Below are 16681 nucleotides of genomic sequence, written 5' to 3' on the forward strand. Positions count from 1 at the left end.
ACAGCAGGCTCTTCCTCAGTGTTCTTTCAGTGGAAACCCTTGGGAGGCAATGAAATGGTTCCAACCATTCTCTTTGCAGCCTGGAGACCTTCCTTGGTCCTCCCACCCCAGCACATGTGCACCCTTGTAGCCCTTGCCTGGAGCCCCTCTGCTCCCTGGCACCGAGGGGGCTGCTGGCCCCTCTGGCGGGAGCTCCTGGACAGCCCCAAGCACTGCATGCAGGGGAATGAGCAGCTCACACCTCCCCTCCTCTCCTTGGCCACAGGAAGCCGTTCCCCATCGGAGACAAGGTCACGTTCAGCGGGAAGGACTGCGTCTGCCAAAACTGCTCCCACACTCTCATCAGCACCAAACCCATCAAGATCCATGGGCCGAGCCGTAAGTTGACTGCTCTCCTGTTACGTGGTGGAGGGACCTCATGCCCATGGACAATGCTTGGGGATAGTGACAGGACAGGCTTAGGGACCAGTGTGCAGCACTGCACAAGCCACAGGCGTTCACAGGTTTCAGAGGAGGAGGAACAGGGTAGTCCTGTGGCTCCACCCGGGATTGCAGGTCACTGCTGGTTTCGGAAACTCCCTTGCCCTGTTTGTGACCTGGGCAGGTGCCACCGCCCTGTCGGGCACTGCCTGAGGTCATGGGGAGGTTTTGGAGCTGGGTTTGCTCTGAGTCAGTTGCTTTGTGTTCAGCTGCACCAAGGTCTGTGTCCAAGTGCAGACCCTGGGACTACTCACCTGGCTGTCCTAGCGCTGGCATTCCTTGCTGTCTTTGCAAGTACTGAAAGACTTTTTACATTCATCCCCTTGCCATGATAAACCCCTGCTAAGATGCAGCTGCAGCAGTGGACAAGCTATTTTGGGTGGATTTGGCCTAGCTTTTGAGCTCCAGTTGGGATTACCTTCCCTTCATGCTATGCTTGGCAAGCCCTGGTGCCTGAAGCAGAGTCCTGCAGTCCAGAACCAGGACTGTGGTGCCACCCCATCACCATGGAGGCACTGCTGATGGCTGAGTGGGTTGACTTACAAGTTGGTGCTCCCCCCTTAAGTCACCTCCCCCCAGCTCTCCCCATGGCCCTGATGGAGTTAAGGGATATGGCAGGGATCAAATGAGACTCAGCCAGAGCACAGGGATTCCTCCACCTTCCTCCATCACACCCTGAGCTGCCTAAAGCCAGGCTGTGCCTGTCCCACAGCAGCCACTGTGTCCTGTAGCAGGGGCCAGGGGCAGGGCAGCCACATGCTCTGCTTCTCGCTTTCCTCTCCCTTCCCATCTCCTTCCTGCCAGTGCTCCTCCCCGGCCTGTGGAGCGGGGTTGCCTGAGGGCACCATGCTTTATTCATGGACAGCTGCATGCAGATGTAGCCTGCCTCCTGCATGTGTCCCTCACAGCCCCAGTGGCCCTGGCAGTGCCACCCAGGAGGGAGGTATGTGGACTGGAGCCCGTGCTGGTGCACTCTGCAGGGATGACATCTCTAGGAGGAAGATGCTGAGCCTCTCCCTCCCTGCAGCTCCAATCCTGCAAGCAACTTCAAACCAGAGAGACAAAATGGCTCAGCCTGCTTTTTTCTAGGGGTCACAAATTCTCCCCCCTTAGCTTTGTCCAGTGGGCAGGGACCTGGCACAGAGTAGCTTGGGAGGGGCTGAGTGGAACAGCCTGTCTGCTCCCGCTGCCTGTGCGGTGCCATGGCAGGGAGGGGGTTAAGGAGAAACCCCATCCAGGCAGACCTGCTGCCCAGGGGGAGAAGAGGACAGGGAAGAGTCAAGGTCAGGGGTCCGAGGCCCATGTGCTTCCTGCTCCCAGCCTTGATGGGAGCCAGGGGAAGCAGGGAAGGAAGGGAGTCTCGTAAATACTGCGGCAGGGCCGGACGTGGCTGCTGGAGAGCACAGCCCTTCCTCTGCTGCTCTCACTGCCGGACACTTCCCACTGCTCCTGCCTCCAGGGAGCTCCTGGGGACCTGCCAGGACAGCATAGCCCCCTTGGCCCTGGCTCAAACTTGTCACCCAATGGGGAGACCCAGCTCTGTGCTGTGGCGGGTGCGTGGCTGGGGTGGCTGGGTGACAGCAGTACCGCAGAGGTCCCAGCTCCAGCCTTCCTCCTGGTTCCTGTGCTGGGAACAAGCAGAGGTGGCATATTTCCATAAAGAAATGATCCCCAAGAGGCTGCCTCTGGAGTGATCTCAGGAGCTGGGTGTTTATAACAGCGTCATCCCTAGAAAAGTCCTCTGGGCAGGGCTGTCCTCTGGGTGTGAGGGGTGTGCCAGGTTAGATGACTGGGGGGGTGCCTTGGTGTGGGCCAGCAGATGTGGGTGTTCCTGCTGTGCTGCCGTGGTGCCACACTCCCCCCACCCTTTTGTCTCCCCAGACTGTGCTGGCTGCAAGGAGGAGATCAAGCAAGGCCAGTCCCTCCTGGCCCTGGAGAAGCAGTGGCACGTCAGCTGCTTCAAGTGCCAAACGTGCGGGATCATCCTCACTGGCGAGTACATCAGCAAGTGAGTGCCACCTTCCTGCCAGGCTGTGCCCCGAGGAGCTGGGGGTGCAGTGAGGGGCTGTCCACTCACCTGCTGCTCACCCCCTTCTCCTCCCTCTCCCACAGGGATGGCATCCCATACTGTGAGTCTGACTACCACGCCCAGTTCGGCATCAAGTGCGAGACCTGTGACCGGTACATCAGTGGCCGGGTCCTGGAGGTGAGTCCTGTGGCCACAGCTGCCCCAGCCCGGTCTGTAGTAGCGATTTGCCTTGGGGAGGTGTGGGAGTTGCCTCATCCTGCCCCTGTGTCATGGTACCCTCCGTCTCTGGGAGCCACAGCTCTTCCTGCAGCAGGTGTGTGGACACAGCCTTAGTGGGGAAGGAGAACCAGAGCTTTGGAGAGGTGGCTCTGGAAACAGCCAGAGTGGGCTGGATGTGCTGGGACATGTCTGGAGCCCAAGATGTGGGGACATTAACCTTAAACAGCTGCTGCCATGCCTGGCTCTGGATGTCCCCAGCACACTCACCCCAGCCTGCCTTCTGAGCCCATCCATGTGCCGGCAGCCTGCCTGTTGCCTTGGTAACATATCCAGCAGAGCTGCCCACTGCAGAGCCTGGATGAGGGGCTGCAGCACCCTACCCATGGGCAGCAGTCCCCATGGCACACTCCTTTGCAAGGCAGCAATCAGAGCAGGGGGTCTTCTTCAGTGGTCCAGATCAGAGGGGGATTTGCTCATCGCATTGCTGGGCAGTAGGACCTGCTCTGGCAGAGCCACAGAGGGATGCAGGGATTCCACAGGGCTCCCACAGCAAGGTGGCTGCACATCCAGTGAGGGGAGTGAGGGTTGCTGTTGGGAAGGGGCAGAGAGGTCCATCAGGGCTGGTCCTTCCTGGCAGCCTGGTGGTCACTCCTGCCTGTGGCTCCTGCTCCTGGAAGTGGCATGTCCTGTTATGCTTTCTGTTTATACCCCAGTGTATGCAGGGGGAAAAAAATCCCAGTCTGAGGGTAACTCAAAGGCTCAGGAGGCACAGAGAAAGATGTCAGAGGGAAGCCTGTTGTGATTTTTAGACCCCTTGATGATACTACTGAGCCAGGCTGTGGTGGCACAGAGGCAGCAGTGCTGAAAGCATTCTCAGTCACTCCAGAGACCTCTCCTTCTGCACAGCTGAGCAGGGGGGAAGGGCTCCCACATCTCTGTCATCCCCAGATCACAGCAATAGGAAGCTGTATCCCAAAATCAGAGGTACTGTGGCTCCACAATGAGCCATGCAACAGGTGCTGTGGGCTGGGTGACTGACTGTGCAGGTCTCTAGCCTGCTGAGGGTTGTTCCAGGACGTCTACAGCCTGTTTCACTCATAGCCTACCAAGAAACCATCACCCTCTCTGGTCCTGCCGGCTGGACTGGCCTGGGAACACCCAGCCTTCCAAGGAGCCTCTCTGAAGCTGGGACCAGTTGCCAGGAACCTTTCAGCAACTTCCCCCTCTCTGGGGGGCTGCCTCTGCCTGGGAAGGCTTTCTGCTGACTCCCAGCACTGAGTCCTAGCACTGGCTGCTGGGAGCATGAGCTCAGCACTGCGGCAGCTGCCAGGGGCTGGCTGCCCATCACGAGGTCACTTCATCAGCAAATGTCTGAACGGAACAGAACAAAGCCAGAGGCTCCCCGGAGATCAAATCCCTGCTGCTTCTCCCCTGGGAAGTCTGGTCCCTGATAGCCCCGTGCTGGGATAGAGCACCCTCAGCCACCCAGAAGTGCAGTGTGTGGTACAGGGGTGTGTGGTACAGGGTGGGTGTTACAAGGTACGGGATGTTCAGTGTGTGAAGGGGGTGAGAGGAGTCAGAGGGGACCTGAGACCCCTGTCATAGAATCATAGAATGGTTTGGGTTGGAAGGGACCTTAAAGATCATCTCATTCCAACCCCCTGACGTGGGCAGGGACACCTTGCATTATCCCAGGTTGCTCCAAGCCCCGCCCAACCTGACCTTGAACACTTCCAGGGATGGGGCATCTGTTCCAGGCTCAGGGGCCATGCAGCGCACTCACCCTGCCCTCTCTGGTATGTGCCTGCTCACAGTATTGAATCATCTCTGAATCCAGAGGCTTTAATTGTCTTTTCTGTCAGAGTGTTAAATGGAAAGGGTGCCTTTAAATAATTTTAGGCATTAAGGAGGCTTCTCATGCTATCCCAGCAGCCTTCAGGCATTCCCAACTGCTCCAAGCAGTGCAGCCAGGCTTGGATGATTAATGAGTCTTTAAGGGACCCAAGTGATAACAAGCAGTTCTCTTCCCTTGCAGCCTCTACCAGCCTTGTACAAGCTGTAACATTAAACAATACAGAACTGTGCATGGTTTGGAGAGTTGCTGCTCAGGAGGAGTGCTGGGTGTTGGGATGTTGGGTGGCTTTTGGAGAGACCTGTGATGACAAGCAAGTTGGGACTGGGCTGGTACATACCACAGAGGAGCTCTCACAGTCAGTCTCCCTCCTCATGGCATCTTAGAATCATAGAATGATTTATGTTGAAGAGACCTGAAAGCTCATCTCATTCCAACACCCTGCCATGGGCAGGGACACCTTCCACTAGACCCATCCAACCTGGCCTTGAACACCCACATCCTGATCTGTAAAGCATCCCCTTTTAGCACAGTCTGACCTGTGACAGCAGATAGGAAAAGATGGATACATATGGGGTTTTTTCCTTGCTGTCAGCACAGCAAGCTGTTGAGGATATTGACAGAGTCCAAGAGCACTAAACCATTCCCAGATTCAGAGAGGGATGGGGGAAGGAGGAAAGGAAGAGGGGCCCAAACTCATTTCTCCTGCCTGCACTGAAACCTTCCACTCATTTTTGTTATAAACTGGAGGAGGAAGGCCACTGGCTGCCATTTGCACCCCAAGGACACTAATTCCAGGCTGATTTCTATGGGCAACCCACGGGCAGGTTCTCAGTTATCCTTGCATCCCTGTTGATCCTCCCTGTTTCAAACTGGCTCCAGCCCCCTCTGTCATAACCCCCCTTCTTTGTCAACGAGAGCCTCATCTTCCCTCTGCCACCTTCAATTCTTCTTCTTCTTCTCTTAGATTATTATGGGAGTAAAAAGTTCTTTTCTGGGCTCCCAGCCCAGAAAGCGAGCCTATAATTGAAATGCTAGGAGACACTTTGAGAGGGAGCAAGCTCCCAATTTAAGCTGTCAAAGAGCAAAAGGAGCAGCCCAGCTTCCTCTCAGCTGGGGAAGAGCATGTGACTAGCACTGAAGTTTAGGCATTGCTCCACCAAAGGAGAAAAGTATCTTTAGGGAGAGGAGCTGTTAGTGGTAGCCAGGGAGGGTCTGGCAGCAAGAAGAAACCTTTGCTTTGCGAGGTTTATCTTTGGAGTCCTTCTCCCTTTACTGCTTCCCTGTTGTGACATCCTGGGCCAAATTTGCTGTTTTTTTCCGAAGAGGAAGTAGAGGAAGAGCTGGTGCAAAGCACGGCTGCTTAGCTGAGTGCTGCTGCAGAGGGTCTTGGCTATTTGCAGAGTGTAGGGATGATTGAGTAGGGTTTGTAAGGTACCTTCCCTGGGGGCTTGGGACCTCCTGGTCCTGCTTTCCTGTATGTTGGAAATCTCAAGATCAGAAAATTCACGGTCTGACTCGTAGTCCAGCAGATCAGAAACACTCACAATGAAGTGATCTCTGGTTTTCGCTGTGTGATGTGAAGGTCTCTGAGGCCACCACGGGCAGTTTTGTCCCATTCACCTTGTCACTGTCTGCAGCAGTGAGGGCTCAGGGACATGAGCAGGTCACCATGTCCTGCCTTGCTCAGGGGTCCCTGTTCTCTGCTCACCTTTGCAGGCAGGAGGGAAGCACTACCACCCCACCTGTGCCAGATGTGTCCGCTGCCACCAGATGTTCACAGAAGGAGAGGAGATGTACCTCACAGGTAGGGGTGAGGAGGGACCCCCTGCCCTGTGTCGGGGTGTGGACCAGCATGGCTGTGTGTGGGTGTCCTGGCTGGGGGGACTTTGGGGTTTGGGTCCTTATGGCGCTGAAAGGGCCTCTTTGTGCAGCAGTGCCAGAGACCACCCCCCACCTCCACTGCTCCCCAGCACCTGCACTCTTCCTGGTTAGGGTGGCAATCATTTCTCTCCGTGAAACCTTCCCTGCTGCTGAGCTGGAGGAGACTGTTCCTCGTCAGAAGCTTTCTGTTCCCTGCACAGCTAGGGAGCACTGCTGGGCATGCCTGGATGTGTCCATGGCCTTCTCCCAGTGCACAGAGCCTGGAATGGGTGCAGGGTGCCTGCCTCCCTGCTCTACCCAGCCCCAGGGGAGGGTGGTCCATCCTCAGCTCCCCCAGTCCAGGTTAGCTGGCAAGCAGCACTGGAGGGGTAAGGCTTTCACTCAGCACAGATGGATGGTTTGGGTTTGGTTTTGGCAGGAGCTTATCCCCTTAGACCTGTTTTAGGGGCTGTTTCCAGCGCAGAGGGAGGGCTTGTTTTCTCTCAGTAACCCCTGCTTGCCTGTCACAGTTTAGTAGGTTTGGCCACTACTCCTCAGTGCTTGGGAGCTGTTTCATTCCTTAGTACAGACACACAGTCCCCAGTGCCTTGCGGCTTCCCACCAGGTGTGTTCCTATGGCACTGCTGGAGATGGCAGGGACAGGATGGGATTCTCCCATGGCAGGGGGACCTGGATGATCCCTGGCAGTCGGGGTGAGCAGTGTGTGGAGCTGAAACACTTTCCCTTTGCTGCATTGCAGGCTCTGAAGTGTGGCATCCCATCTGCAAGCAGGCAGCCAGAGCAGAGAAGAAGCTGAAGGTAGGCAGCAGGGCGAGGGGCATCTTAAGAGGTGGCACATCCCAGGTGATGCCCCCAGGTCCCTTCAGGAGGGGAACTGCTGTGGCAGTGTCCAGGCTTGGATTGGCTTCCCAAGGCTGCCCAGAGGATGGTGGGTGGCCATGGCTATTAATGGACACCTGCCTGGGGAGGGGGCACAGCAGTTCCCTCAGTGCCCACCCCCATCTCTGCACCTGACTGGTCATGGGAACAGCTGTCTGCGGAGTCTTGCCAGGCCACTCTAGATGTGTCCCTGAGAGCTGGATGCAGGGCAGCCTGAACAGCCGTGGACACAGGCAGCCAGCAGGTGAAAGTGCAGAGAAACTGGACCTTCAGTGAAATTTTGCCCCCAAACCAACTATTTGGCTTCTGTACCCAGCATGTGCCTGCTCAGGGGTCCCTCCTTGCCATGCTCTCACCTGCCCTCCACCTTTCTGCCTCCACAGCACAGAAGGACGTCGGAAACCTCCATCTCCCCTCCTGGTTCCAGCATTGGCTCCCCGAACCGTGTCATCTGCGTAAGTACAGCTCTGCCCCTCATCCAGGGCCCTGAGGAGGGGATCAGCAGTTTCCAGAGCTGCTCTTCAGTGTGAGGTGTCCCCCAGGGACAAGCCCAGCATTTGGGGACAGCATGGACGATCCGTGTCCCCTTGCCCCAGTGTGCTGTGCCACCAGTGCAGCTGGCACAGATCAGGAGCACTCGGAGGGGCACAGTCCTACCCTCCCAGCTCCTCTGCCCCTACCCACTGCTGCCTCTCAGGCATCTCCTCTTACCTCTTCCTGCTGCTGGGGTGACGGTGGGCTCTGCCTGCTCCACACTGTGCGTTCCAGCCTTCCCTTCCTTCTCTCTTCCTCTTCCTTTCCGTCTCTCTGTCTCTGTCTCTCCCTCTCCCTAGGCTAAAGTGGATAATGAGATCCTTAATTACAAAGACCTGGCAGCTCTTCCCAAGATTAAAGCCATCTATGAAGTGCAGCGTCCTGACCTCATTTCCTACGAGCCCTATCACAGATACACGTCGGATGAGACACTGGAGAGATATAGCTATGGGGAGGTACTGAGTGTTGATATGCCCAGTGCTGGGATGCACAGGGAACAGGCCCCAGTTCGGGGGAGAATTGTGTGCGGGTTCACTCACTCCAGTGGGAATACTGCAGGGAGGCAGGCGTGGGGGTAGGATCCCTCCTGGAGGCTCATTGCCACCAGGAAGAGGGCCTGGGCTGAAAATAAAATAAAATGAAAATAAAACGTGGATGCTGCTGCTGTAGAGTAAGAGAGAAACCAGTGACCTTACCAGTCACCAGTGACCTTACCAGTCACAGACCCGGCTGCAGGGATAGCGCTGCGTGGGAGGAGTGATGTGGCAGGGGAGGAGCCCATCACAGCCCACAGCAGGGGAGGAGGAGGTCACACAGCAGCACATGTGCATCCCTCCAGGCTGGAGGGACAGACAATCCCCAGGCTCAGCCCAGAGCCCGGCCCCTGGCACACAATCCTCCTGTCCACCCAGCACAGCACAGCACCCCTGGAGCACAGCAGGGCTGCCCTGTTTGGTGCTGGTCCTGCAGGCAGGGGAAGGGGCTTGGTCAGTGCGATTCCACAAGAGTGTGATGAGATGGTGCCTGAGCAGCACATGGCATGGGACTGTCCTGCCTGCCCAGGCAGGCTGGGACTGCTGGATGAGTTCAGTAAGTCCATGGAAGAAGAAGGTCTGAAAAGCTCACACAGAGATGGGGCATCTGAGGTAGTCTTGGAAGAAGAGTTGGTGATGGCCAGCAGGAGGAGCATCTCTTACATCCCCAGCCCCAAGGTTTTGTCCCACGCCTGGCTTCCTCCAGCCCCCACAAGCATGGTGCAGGCAGCATGGCCATGGCCCACTGTGGAGCACCCAGGGGCCAGCAGCTGCCTTCCCCCTTGCAGCTGCCACACTGAGGTCTCTGAGAAGGGGTGCAGGCTGCTGCTTCCTCATGCTAGTTTCCATCTTGGCCAGGGACTCCCTGCCCAGTGTCCTGTACCACCAGCCACCCTAACTGCCTGACAGCTGTAACTTGGAGAAAATGAGCTGCTGTGGGATCCTGGTCTGTCACTGGTCCTCTTAACCATGTGCTGTCTCTCTCTCTCTCTCTCTCTCTTTTCCTTCCCACTTTGCTTCCTGCTGCCTCCAGTCCCTGGGGACCCTCTCCCCATACTCACAGGTAATGCCCCCATGGGCACTGGGGGGTCTGTCACCTGCTGCTGCTGCAGGATGTCCCTCTGCCCAGGGACAGCTGGGGCTCTGCTGATCATCCCCCCACAGCTGTTGGCTGCCCCAGGGTGGGATCCCTGTCCAGGAGAGTCCTGTCCTTCAGTCCCTGAGGAGAATAGGGTGCAATCCCTCCCTGGCAGAATGGACTCAGGGTGCAGAACCAAGCACAGGGGAAGGAGACGATCTCCAGGCAAAAAGCCTCTGGCTGGACACTGTCACCTGACCTCAAACTCTGGGCTTTGCTGCCTGTGCTTTGGCAGCAGGGGAGGCAGAGCAGGGTGGGGACCCCCTCCAGCCAGGACATGCACTGCCCCTATTATCACTCTCCCGGGCTGCCCCAGGCGCAGGGATTCCCATCCATAGGACACCTCCTGCCAGCTCTAACACCACTCTCTCCACACCTTCCCCATCCCCAGGACATCTATGAGAGCTTTGACACACGGCAGAGGCGAGCCTCCAGTCCTGGCTACATCGACTCCCCCACCTACAGCCGCCAGGGCATGTCCCCCACCATCCCCAGGTCCCCCCACCACTTCTACCGCTCAGGTGAGGATTTCAGCTGCAACCCCAGGCTGAGCTAAGCTCAGACCCCCAGGTGGAGTGGGGATCACCAAAATGTCCCTGAGACTTCTGTGGTCTCTCCTCTGGCAAGCAGACAGGAGGCCTGGGGGGGTTGTCCATCAGGGAGGCAGTGACCAACTCTGCTCTGGGCATCCTCTGGTTCCCCCGACTCTTGTCTTGCGAGCAGCAAGGAGAGGCTTAGAAGGCTTTGTGGCTCAGACCTGAGCTGGGGCTTATGGAGGATAGGGGTGGGGAGGCAGGTGACTTCCAGGTCTGGTGAAGAGCCCTTCAGCTGTCGTGGTAGCTGTGAGAGGGGTGTGCACGAGAGTGCTTGTGCCCAGCCAGTGCTGTAAGGGAGGTCCTTACACACGCACTCGTGCATGCACGCACACCCCGGAGCATGTCGGGGGGAAGCAGAGCGTGCCTGTGCCATGTCTCCTGTCCTTTGGAGCTGGGGAGGAACGACTGGGAAAACCTGAGGTCAGTAAGTCCGGAGGTCCTGCAAACCCCAGCGCTTCACCGCCAAGCGTGTCACCGTTTGTCTCTGCAGCACGCTCGGCTTTCCTGTCACCAGCGATGGGGCAGCTGGCTGTCCTGTACCAGCACCTGCACGCGGGGTTTCCTCTGCATCCCATCTTCCTCCGGAGATGCGGGAAATCTCCCCCTGCACCATCACTCCCCATCCTGGATCACGGCCCGGCTCACGTCCCTCTCACCTCCGCCACATGGGTCGCCCCTGCTCTTCTAACACCGCTGCATTTAACACCCATTTTCTTCTGCCTCTTGTTCTCTCTCTCGGTCACTTACGGCTGCTTCTGCTCGGCACCGCGTAGGCACCGAGAGTGGGCGCAGCTCCCCCTACTATAGCCAGTTAGATGTGAGGTCCTCCACTCCAACCTCATACCAAGCACCCAAGCATTTCCACATCCCAGGTAGGCTCTGGAGCGCCCCGGTCCCTGGGGAAGCGCCGTGTCTGTGGCATGCCCGCATGTGCCGTCCCCGCTGTGTCGCATGCGTAGCTCCGCCGCCTGCCTAGAGCCAGCTGGCAGCAGGATCTACCCCTGGTAGAGGCCATCCATAAACAGGACCTGCAGCTTGAACCCTCCTCCCTCCCCATCACCACCCGGAGGTCCCAGAGCCGCCCGGCGTCTGCTTGATCCTTGCAACATCCCTCTTCTCCCTCTTCCCTGACCTTCCTCCACTCCCCACACGAAGATGAGTCCCCTGGTGAGAGCCTGCCCCCTCCCCTGCCTCTCCCCAGGATCACCAGCGTGTCTGCAGGAGGCCTTTCCACACCCATCCGTTACAGATGACTATTTTATACTCCCCCTAGGGCCCGCCGCTCCCTCCCCCCAGAGTCTTCTGGGCTTGCCAGATGCCTGCTCCCCTTCTGCAGGGATTGCAGGGGGCCACCAGGTAAGGGCCACCACCCGCTCCCGGCCAAGAAGAGCCCACGGGAACGGGGACGGAGTGGGCAGAAACGGAGAGTGGGGTGGGAAGCAGGCAGAGCTACCCATCGTCCTTCAGCACATGCAGGGGGGTCAGAACCCCAGACAACCCCACTGAGCTGTAGGCATCTCCCACTGCCCTCGTCCTCCTCCAGAGTGTGATATCCTCCACAGTGCGTAGCTGATGCCCTGGTACAGCACCATGAGGACACCCAGAGGCTCCCCACCACGGTCCCCAGCTCCCATCCTATCCCTGCCAGGGTTTGGCCCCGCTGCCCACCCTGCCCTGCCCTCCCGCTACCGGTCAGTGGTTTATGGATGGCCCCCTCCCTGCTCTGCCAGCTCTGCTGCCTGGCCCCTGTGCGGGGGTTGTAGCTCTCGGTGCCAGGCTCCAGTTCGCTTTCCCTCCCAACTCGCTCTTTTCTCTCTCTACTGCGGAAAGAGGCTTTGGCTGATGTTGTCTCACCCCAGGTAGCTCGCAGGCGGTTCTTCCAGGTGCTGGCACCCCGAGAAACCGCCGCAGGGCGAGCGGTGGTGCCTCGCTGCCGGCTGGCAGGGGCAGCCGGCGGCTCTGGCTGTGCCCGCCGCACCCGTGCATGCTGACACTGGGCGCTCACTGCATGGCCTCTGCTCACTAGTGCCCACAGGCAGCCCAGGACCGCGCTCCTGCTGCCCGGCACACCGGCCTGGAGCTGCACTCCCGTGGGACACGTGGGCCTGGAGGCGGTTGTGTGATGGAAATGTGGCTGTGGGGGTAGCGTCTCCCACAGGACCTCTGTCCTGTCTACTCTTGGCACACCCACACTGACCTCCCCTTTCCCCTTCTTCCCTTCTTTCCTCCCTTTCTTTCTCTCTTCTTCCACCAGCTGCTGGCGAGAGTAACATCTACCGGAAGCCCCCCATCTACAAGCGCCACGGTACGATCTGCCTGCTGCGTGTCCATCCCCATGTCCCCACGGGGACAGGACCAGTGTGGGGCTCGGTCCAGCTGAGTCATGTCCAGGGACAGGGTGGGAGATGAGGGCAGGCGTCAGAACAGGATGTTTGGTTACTGGGCTTTGGTGGTCTGATGCTCCTGCCTCCCCCCTAGACAGCAGAGTGCAAGGTCCGGTGGGAGAAAGACGTAGCTTTGGACCACATCCCTGTTATGAGGGATGGAGGAGAAGGCTATCAGCAACACCGGGGTAGCTGTGGGAGGGCAAGCAGCTTGTGATGGGGTGTAGAGGGGACAAGGGTGGCCGTTGATAGGCCAGAAGCCAGAGCAGCCTCAGAAAAGCAATGAAAAAGGTAATTTGTATTTTCACATGGAGCCCTGGAGAAAAGTCACAGCCCGTCCTGGATAGATGCTCCAGGGTGAAAGAGGCCTGGGGGGTATTGCCAGGTGGGGAGGGCGTTTAGTGTGTCTCAGTGGGGATGGATTGCACTGTCCCCGCTTGCTTCTCTACGTAGAAGGACAGCAGCTCCCCCCAGCAGTAACTGTGTCTCCTCTCTCTCCCTGGGCTCTCCCTTCCCTCCTGCCCAACTCCCACTGCCCCGCTGCTGGCTGCTCCTCCTGCTGTAAGTACCTGCTGTTGGCTGGGTCCCCTGTGCCTGCTGGAGGTGGTGGGATGGCCCTGCTACACCTCCTGTCCCTGGTGCTCCTTCCCCTGTGACTCTCTCAGCCTCTGGTGCAGCAGGACTCCCCTCTGGGTTTCTCACCTATGCTGCTGAGGCTCAATCTGTGTGTGTCCCTGCCATGGGGGCCAAGCCCCTGCCAGCACCCCTCTGCTCCCTCCCTCCTGCACAGCCCACTGCCACCTTTCCCTGGCAGTAACCCCAAGAGCCCTTTCCCTGCTGGGACTGAGCCTTCCTCAATCCCCTCCCTCACTTACAGGTGACAGGAGAGCACAGGGGGTATGGTGGCACTGGTGGGACTGCGACTGGGGTGAGCCCTATGCAGGAGTCAGTGCCTGTGGTGCTGTGGGCTCTCAGCTATTTGGGTCCCTTCCCAGCCACATCAGCGACAGCCCCTCTGCTTGTCACTGTCCCCACCATCTGCCTCAGCACCTTTGTCTTGAGGAGGTGTCAGCAGTTTGAAAGCTGATTATTCCCGGCTCTGCTACAGACTGTCCCAGCCATGAGTCACTGGGGAGGGAAGAGGATTTGCCTTCATCCCAGAGTGGACCTTTGCAAGCCCTCACTATAGCTCTACCTGCTCCTTTTGCAGACAACCCCTCTGCAGCCACGAAAAGCAAAACCAGCGAAGACATCGCTCAGTCATCCAAGTACAGCCCTGCCTACTCCCCTGATCCATACTACCACTCTGAGTCAGAGTACTGGCCCTTCCAAGGCTCACCCAAAGGTAATAAATGCCTGCTGGACTGCAAGAAAGGAAACCCATTCCTGCCCCCAAACCCAGCCATTTCCTTGGAGGGAAGCCTGCTCTCAGTTGTATCTGGACCCAAAGGTGGGGTTGGGCTGAAGTACCTCCCAAAGTGACCTCCAAAATCGTGGGAGTCCCTGGGACTCGACTATTCCCGTGTGGTTGAGAGTGTCTCCTCCATACCTTCCTTCACTTTTGGCCCCATCTGACCCCCTCACGTGTCTCGTTGCAGCCCCCCGGGCCCGGAGGTTCTCGTCAGGTGGTGAGGAGGATGGGTACGACCGGGGCATGCACAAGGTGAGTGATGTCCCTGACCACAGCCTGGCAAAGGAGAGCCAACAGCAAACCACCCCTGGTTGGCTTTGGGGAGGAGGCTCAGCCTAGTTCTGCCACACAAGAAGGGGCCACCACTGTCCCTGCTGTCCTGTGCCATCTCTCCCCACCTTGGCCACCCCCAGCCCAGGGTCTGAAGGAGTGGGAACACACCCCCTTACCAAGGCTCCTCACCCAAGCACCTCATCCTCAGGGGTGGGGGAGCAGGTGGGAGATGCTGAGCCCATGCCAGGAGATGCCATGCCCTGTCATGGTGTGCCAGCAGGGAGGGAGGGCTGGGCAGGGAAAGGAGGGGTGCGAGGTGGCTTTCCCTCCTCTGCCCAGATCCAGAGTGGCATTGGCAGGCTGATCCTGAGGGAGGAGATGAAGGCTCGGTCCAACTCCTATGCAGACCCCTGGACACCCCCTCGCAGCTCGGCCAGCAGCAGAGAAGCCCTGCACACGACTGGCTATGAGGGCTCCCTCAACGGCTGTAAGGATGTCCCTGTCTGTCTGTCTGTCTGTCTGTCCCACTCAGCATGGCCCCAGCCCCTCTGGGAAGTTTGCTGGGGTGGAGAGGGAAGAATGAGACTAGGAAGGGGAGAGGAGAGGTGCTTGGCACAGAGTTGGCCTCGGAAAGCTCCTTTCCTCTCTGGAGAGCTTTATCCCTTCCCTGTGTCCCAGCTGGGATGGAGCATCACCCGGTGGGTGTCCAGGCAAACTGGTAAAGTGCCTTGTGGGGTGGCTGAAGGGTCCCTTGGGAATCTGGCAGCACAGCCACACAGGGGTTGCTCTGAGCTGTTTGGACTGGCTGCACGTGTGCCTCACTAATGGCACCTCTGGGACCTCCTGGCACCCCAGACCTGCTGCGCAGCCCCAAGGCTGCCTTGCTTGCACTGCTATTACCACACAGCACCCAGGGCACCCAGCCCATCTATCCTGGGGCTACAGTGGGGCTGGGAGTGCTTGGGAGCCTGGCAGCACAGATGGCCCTGCCTGCTCCATGGTCTCCATCTTCATGCCACATCTGCCCTCATGGAGCTGGGGCTGTTTGGAGATGCTCAGGGAGCCCCTCAGCCCTGTAGGGCTCAAGGGAGCCCCAAGGAGGACCCGTGGGGCTGGGAACAGGCAGCACTGCATGGCACGGGGTGCTTGGTCCTCCCTGACACCTGGCTCTGCTCTCCTTGCAGCTCCCAGAACCCACTACCTGGCTGACAGCGGTGAGTGTGTGACCCTACAGCCCTCCACGGCTGGTCCCCCATGGCTGGGGGGTCCAGAGCCCAAGCTGGAGGAGGTGCTGGGACCGGGGAGGGAAGAAGGGAAGCGAAAAAGGAGCCCTTGAAAGCCTGGGCGAGGGTAGAGCTGAACCAGGGCAGAGCTGGTGGCAGTGCTGGGAGAGGATGAGTCAGAGAAACTGAGAGAGGAGAATGTGTTGTGCTGAAGGGTGAAGCAGGAAGGCTGCCATGGGAAAGGGGTTTGGGGGAGAGGAATATCAGCACAGGGGGAAGCCAGGCTGGAAATAAGTTGGAGCTGGAAGGAGACAGAGCTGGCTGACTGTGGAGCTGGGCAGTGACATGGGAGCATAGAGGCAAGGTGGGCCAGTGGGTACTGTCCTGGGATCTGAGGCTCATCCCTGCATTTTCTCTTACTCATCTTGCTGGCTTCTTTGCAGATCCCCTCATTTCTAAGTCGGCCTCCCTTCCTGCCTACAGGAGGAATGGGCTGCACAGGGTAAGTGCCTCCTGTCCACATCCATCCTGCTGCCAAGCATCTCGGTGCTGTTTATCTTTCTTCCCGGGCTCCTTAAAGCCCCCAGTGCTGCCCTTCCAGACTAGGGTGTCCTGCTTCTCCCTTCATCCCTGCTGTCAGTGCTGCCCTGTGCCAATCCACAATGACCTTTATTGGGGTCCAAAGTGCCTTGTCCAGGCAATGCCTGCCCTGAACCTTCCACAGGCACATTTCAGAGGAGTGCTGGTGTTGCTTTCCAGCACAAGAGCTTTGCTTCACATCTGGGGCTAGTGATTACTTGGGATCTCTGGTCCTACCTCCATATGATTTGGGCTTGCCACTTCCCCTCCTTCTGCCTCAGTTTCTCTACTGCCAGGTGTGGGGAACGGGTCCTGCTCTGGCACGGTGGGGTGCCTTCTCTCCTGGGAACATGAGAGATGCCGTGCTGAGTGTCTGGAAGAGACCCCCTCTCACCCCTCCTCCCTGTGTTCCTCCCACAGCCTCCCAGCGCTGAGCTGTTCCACTACGACAGCACGAATGCCGTCAACTGGGGGATGCGAGGTAAGGGGCCACGGGGCCAGGGACCCTGTAGGCATTCCAGAGCCAGATCCTGTGGGGTTGCAAAACCCCCCCGCCACACGCACACACACAGGCAGTTCTGGAAAATTAGGCTGGAGGGAGGATGGTGGGAGATCCTGGAGGTGGAGAGTGTCAGCGTGGCTCATGTCTCTCTTTTCTCTCTCCCCA

General features: G+C 58.4%; 1 protein-coding gene across 8 annotated transcripts in view; it reads left to right on the forward strand.

The window, feature by feature from the left end:
* The window catches only part of ABLIM3 (actin binding LIM protein family member 3), a 52759-nt gene that overhangs the window by 34715 nt on the left and 1363 nt on the right, over positions 1–16681 (forward strand). For 2 of the 8 annotated variants that reach the window (XM_027901529.1, XM_027901537.1), the window contains exons 4-20: positions 266–378; positions 2362–2488; positions 2593–2686; positions 6300–6387; positions 7204–7262; positions 7727–7798; positions 8177–8332; positions 9444–9473; positions 9940–10069; positions 10918–11016; positions 12399–12449; positions 13739–13873; positions 14127–14191; positions 14552–14699; positions 15397–15426; positions 15879–15937; positions 16435–16495. In XM_027901529.1, the coding sequence (XP_027757330.1) occupies positions 266–378; positions 2362–2488; positions 2593–2686; positions 6300–6387; positions 7204–7262; positions 7727–7798; positions 8177–8332; positions 9444–9473; positions 9940–10069; positions 10918–11016; positions 12399–12449; positions 13739–13873; positions 14127–14191; positions 14552–14699; positions 15397–15426; positions 15879–15937; positions 16435–16495 (1517 nt within the window). The remainder of the gene's footprint in view (positions 1–265; positions 379–2361; positions 2489–2592; positions 2687–6299; positions 6388–7203; positions 7263–7726; positions 7799–8176; positions 8333–9443; positions 9474–9939; positions 10070–10917; positions 11017–12398; positions 12450–13738; positions 13874–14126; positions 14192–14551; positions 14700–15396; positions 15427–15878; positions 15938–16434; positions 16496–16681) is intronic. The other 6 variants (XM_027901546.1, XM_027901554.1, XM_027901563.1 and 3 more) reach the window with 6 other exon arrangements.

This window comes from Empidonax traillii, unplaced genomic scaffold (assembly GCF_003031625.1).
Source record: "Empidonax traillii isolate 1590-97213 ecotype Southwest subspecies unplaced genomic scaffold, ASM303162v1 scaffold22:size5013007, whole genome shotgun sequence".
Taxonomy (NCBI): domain Eukaryota; kingdom Metazoa; phylum Chordata; class Aves; order Passeriformes; family Tyrannidae; genus Empidonax; species Empidonax traillii.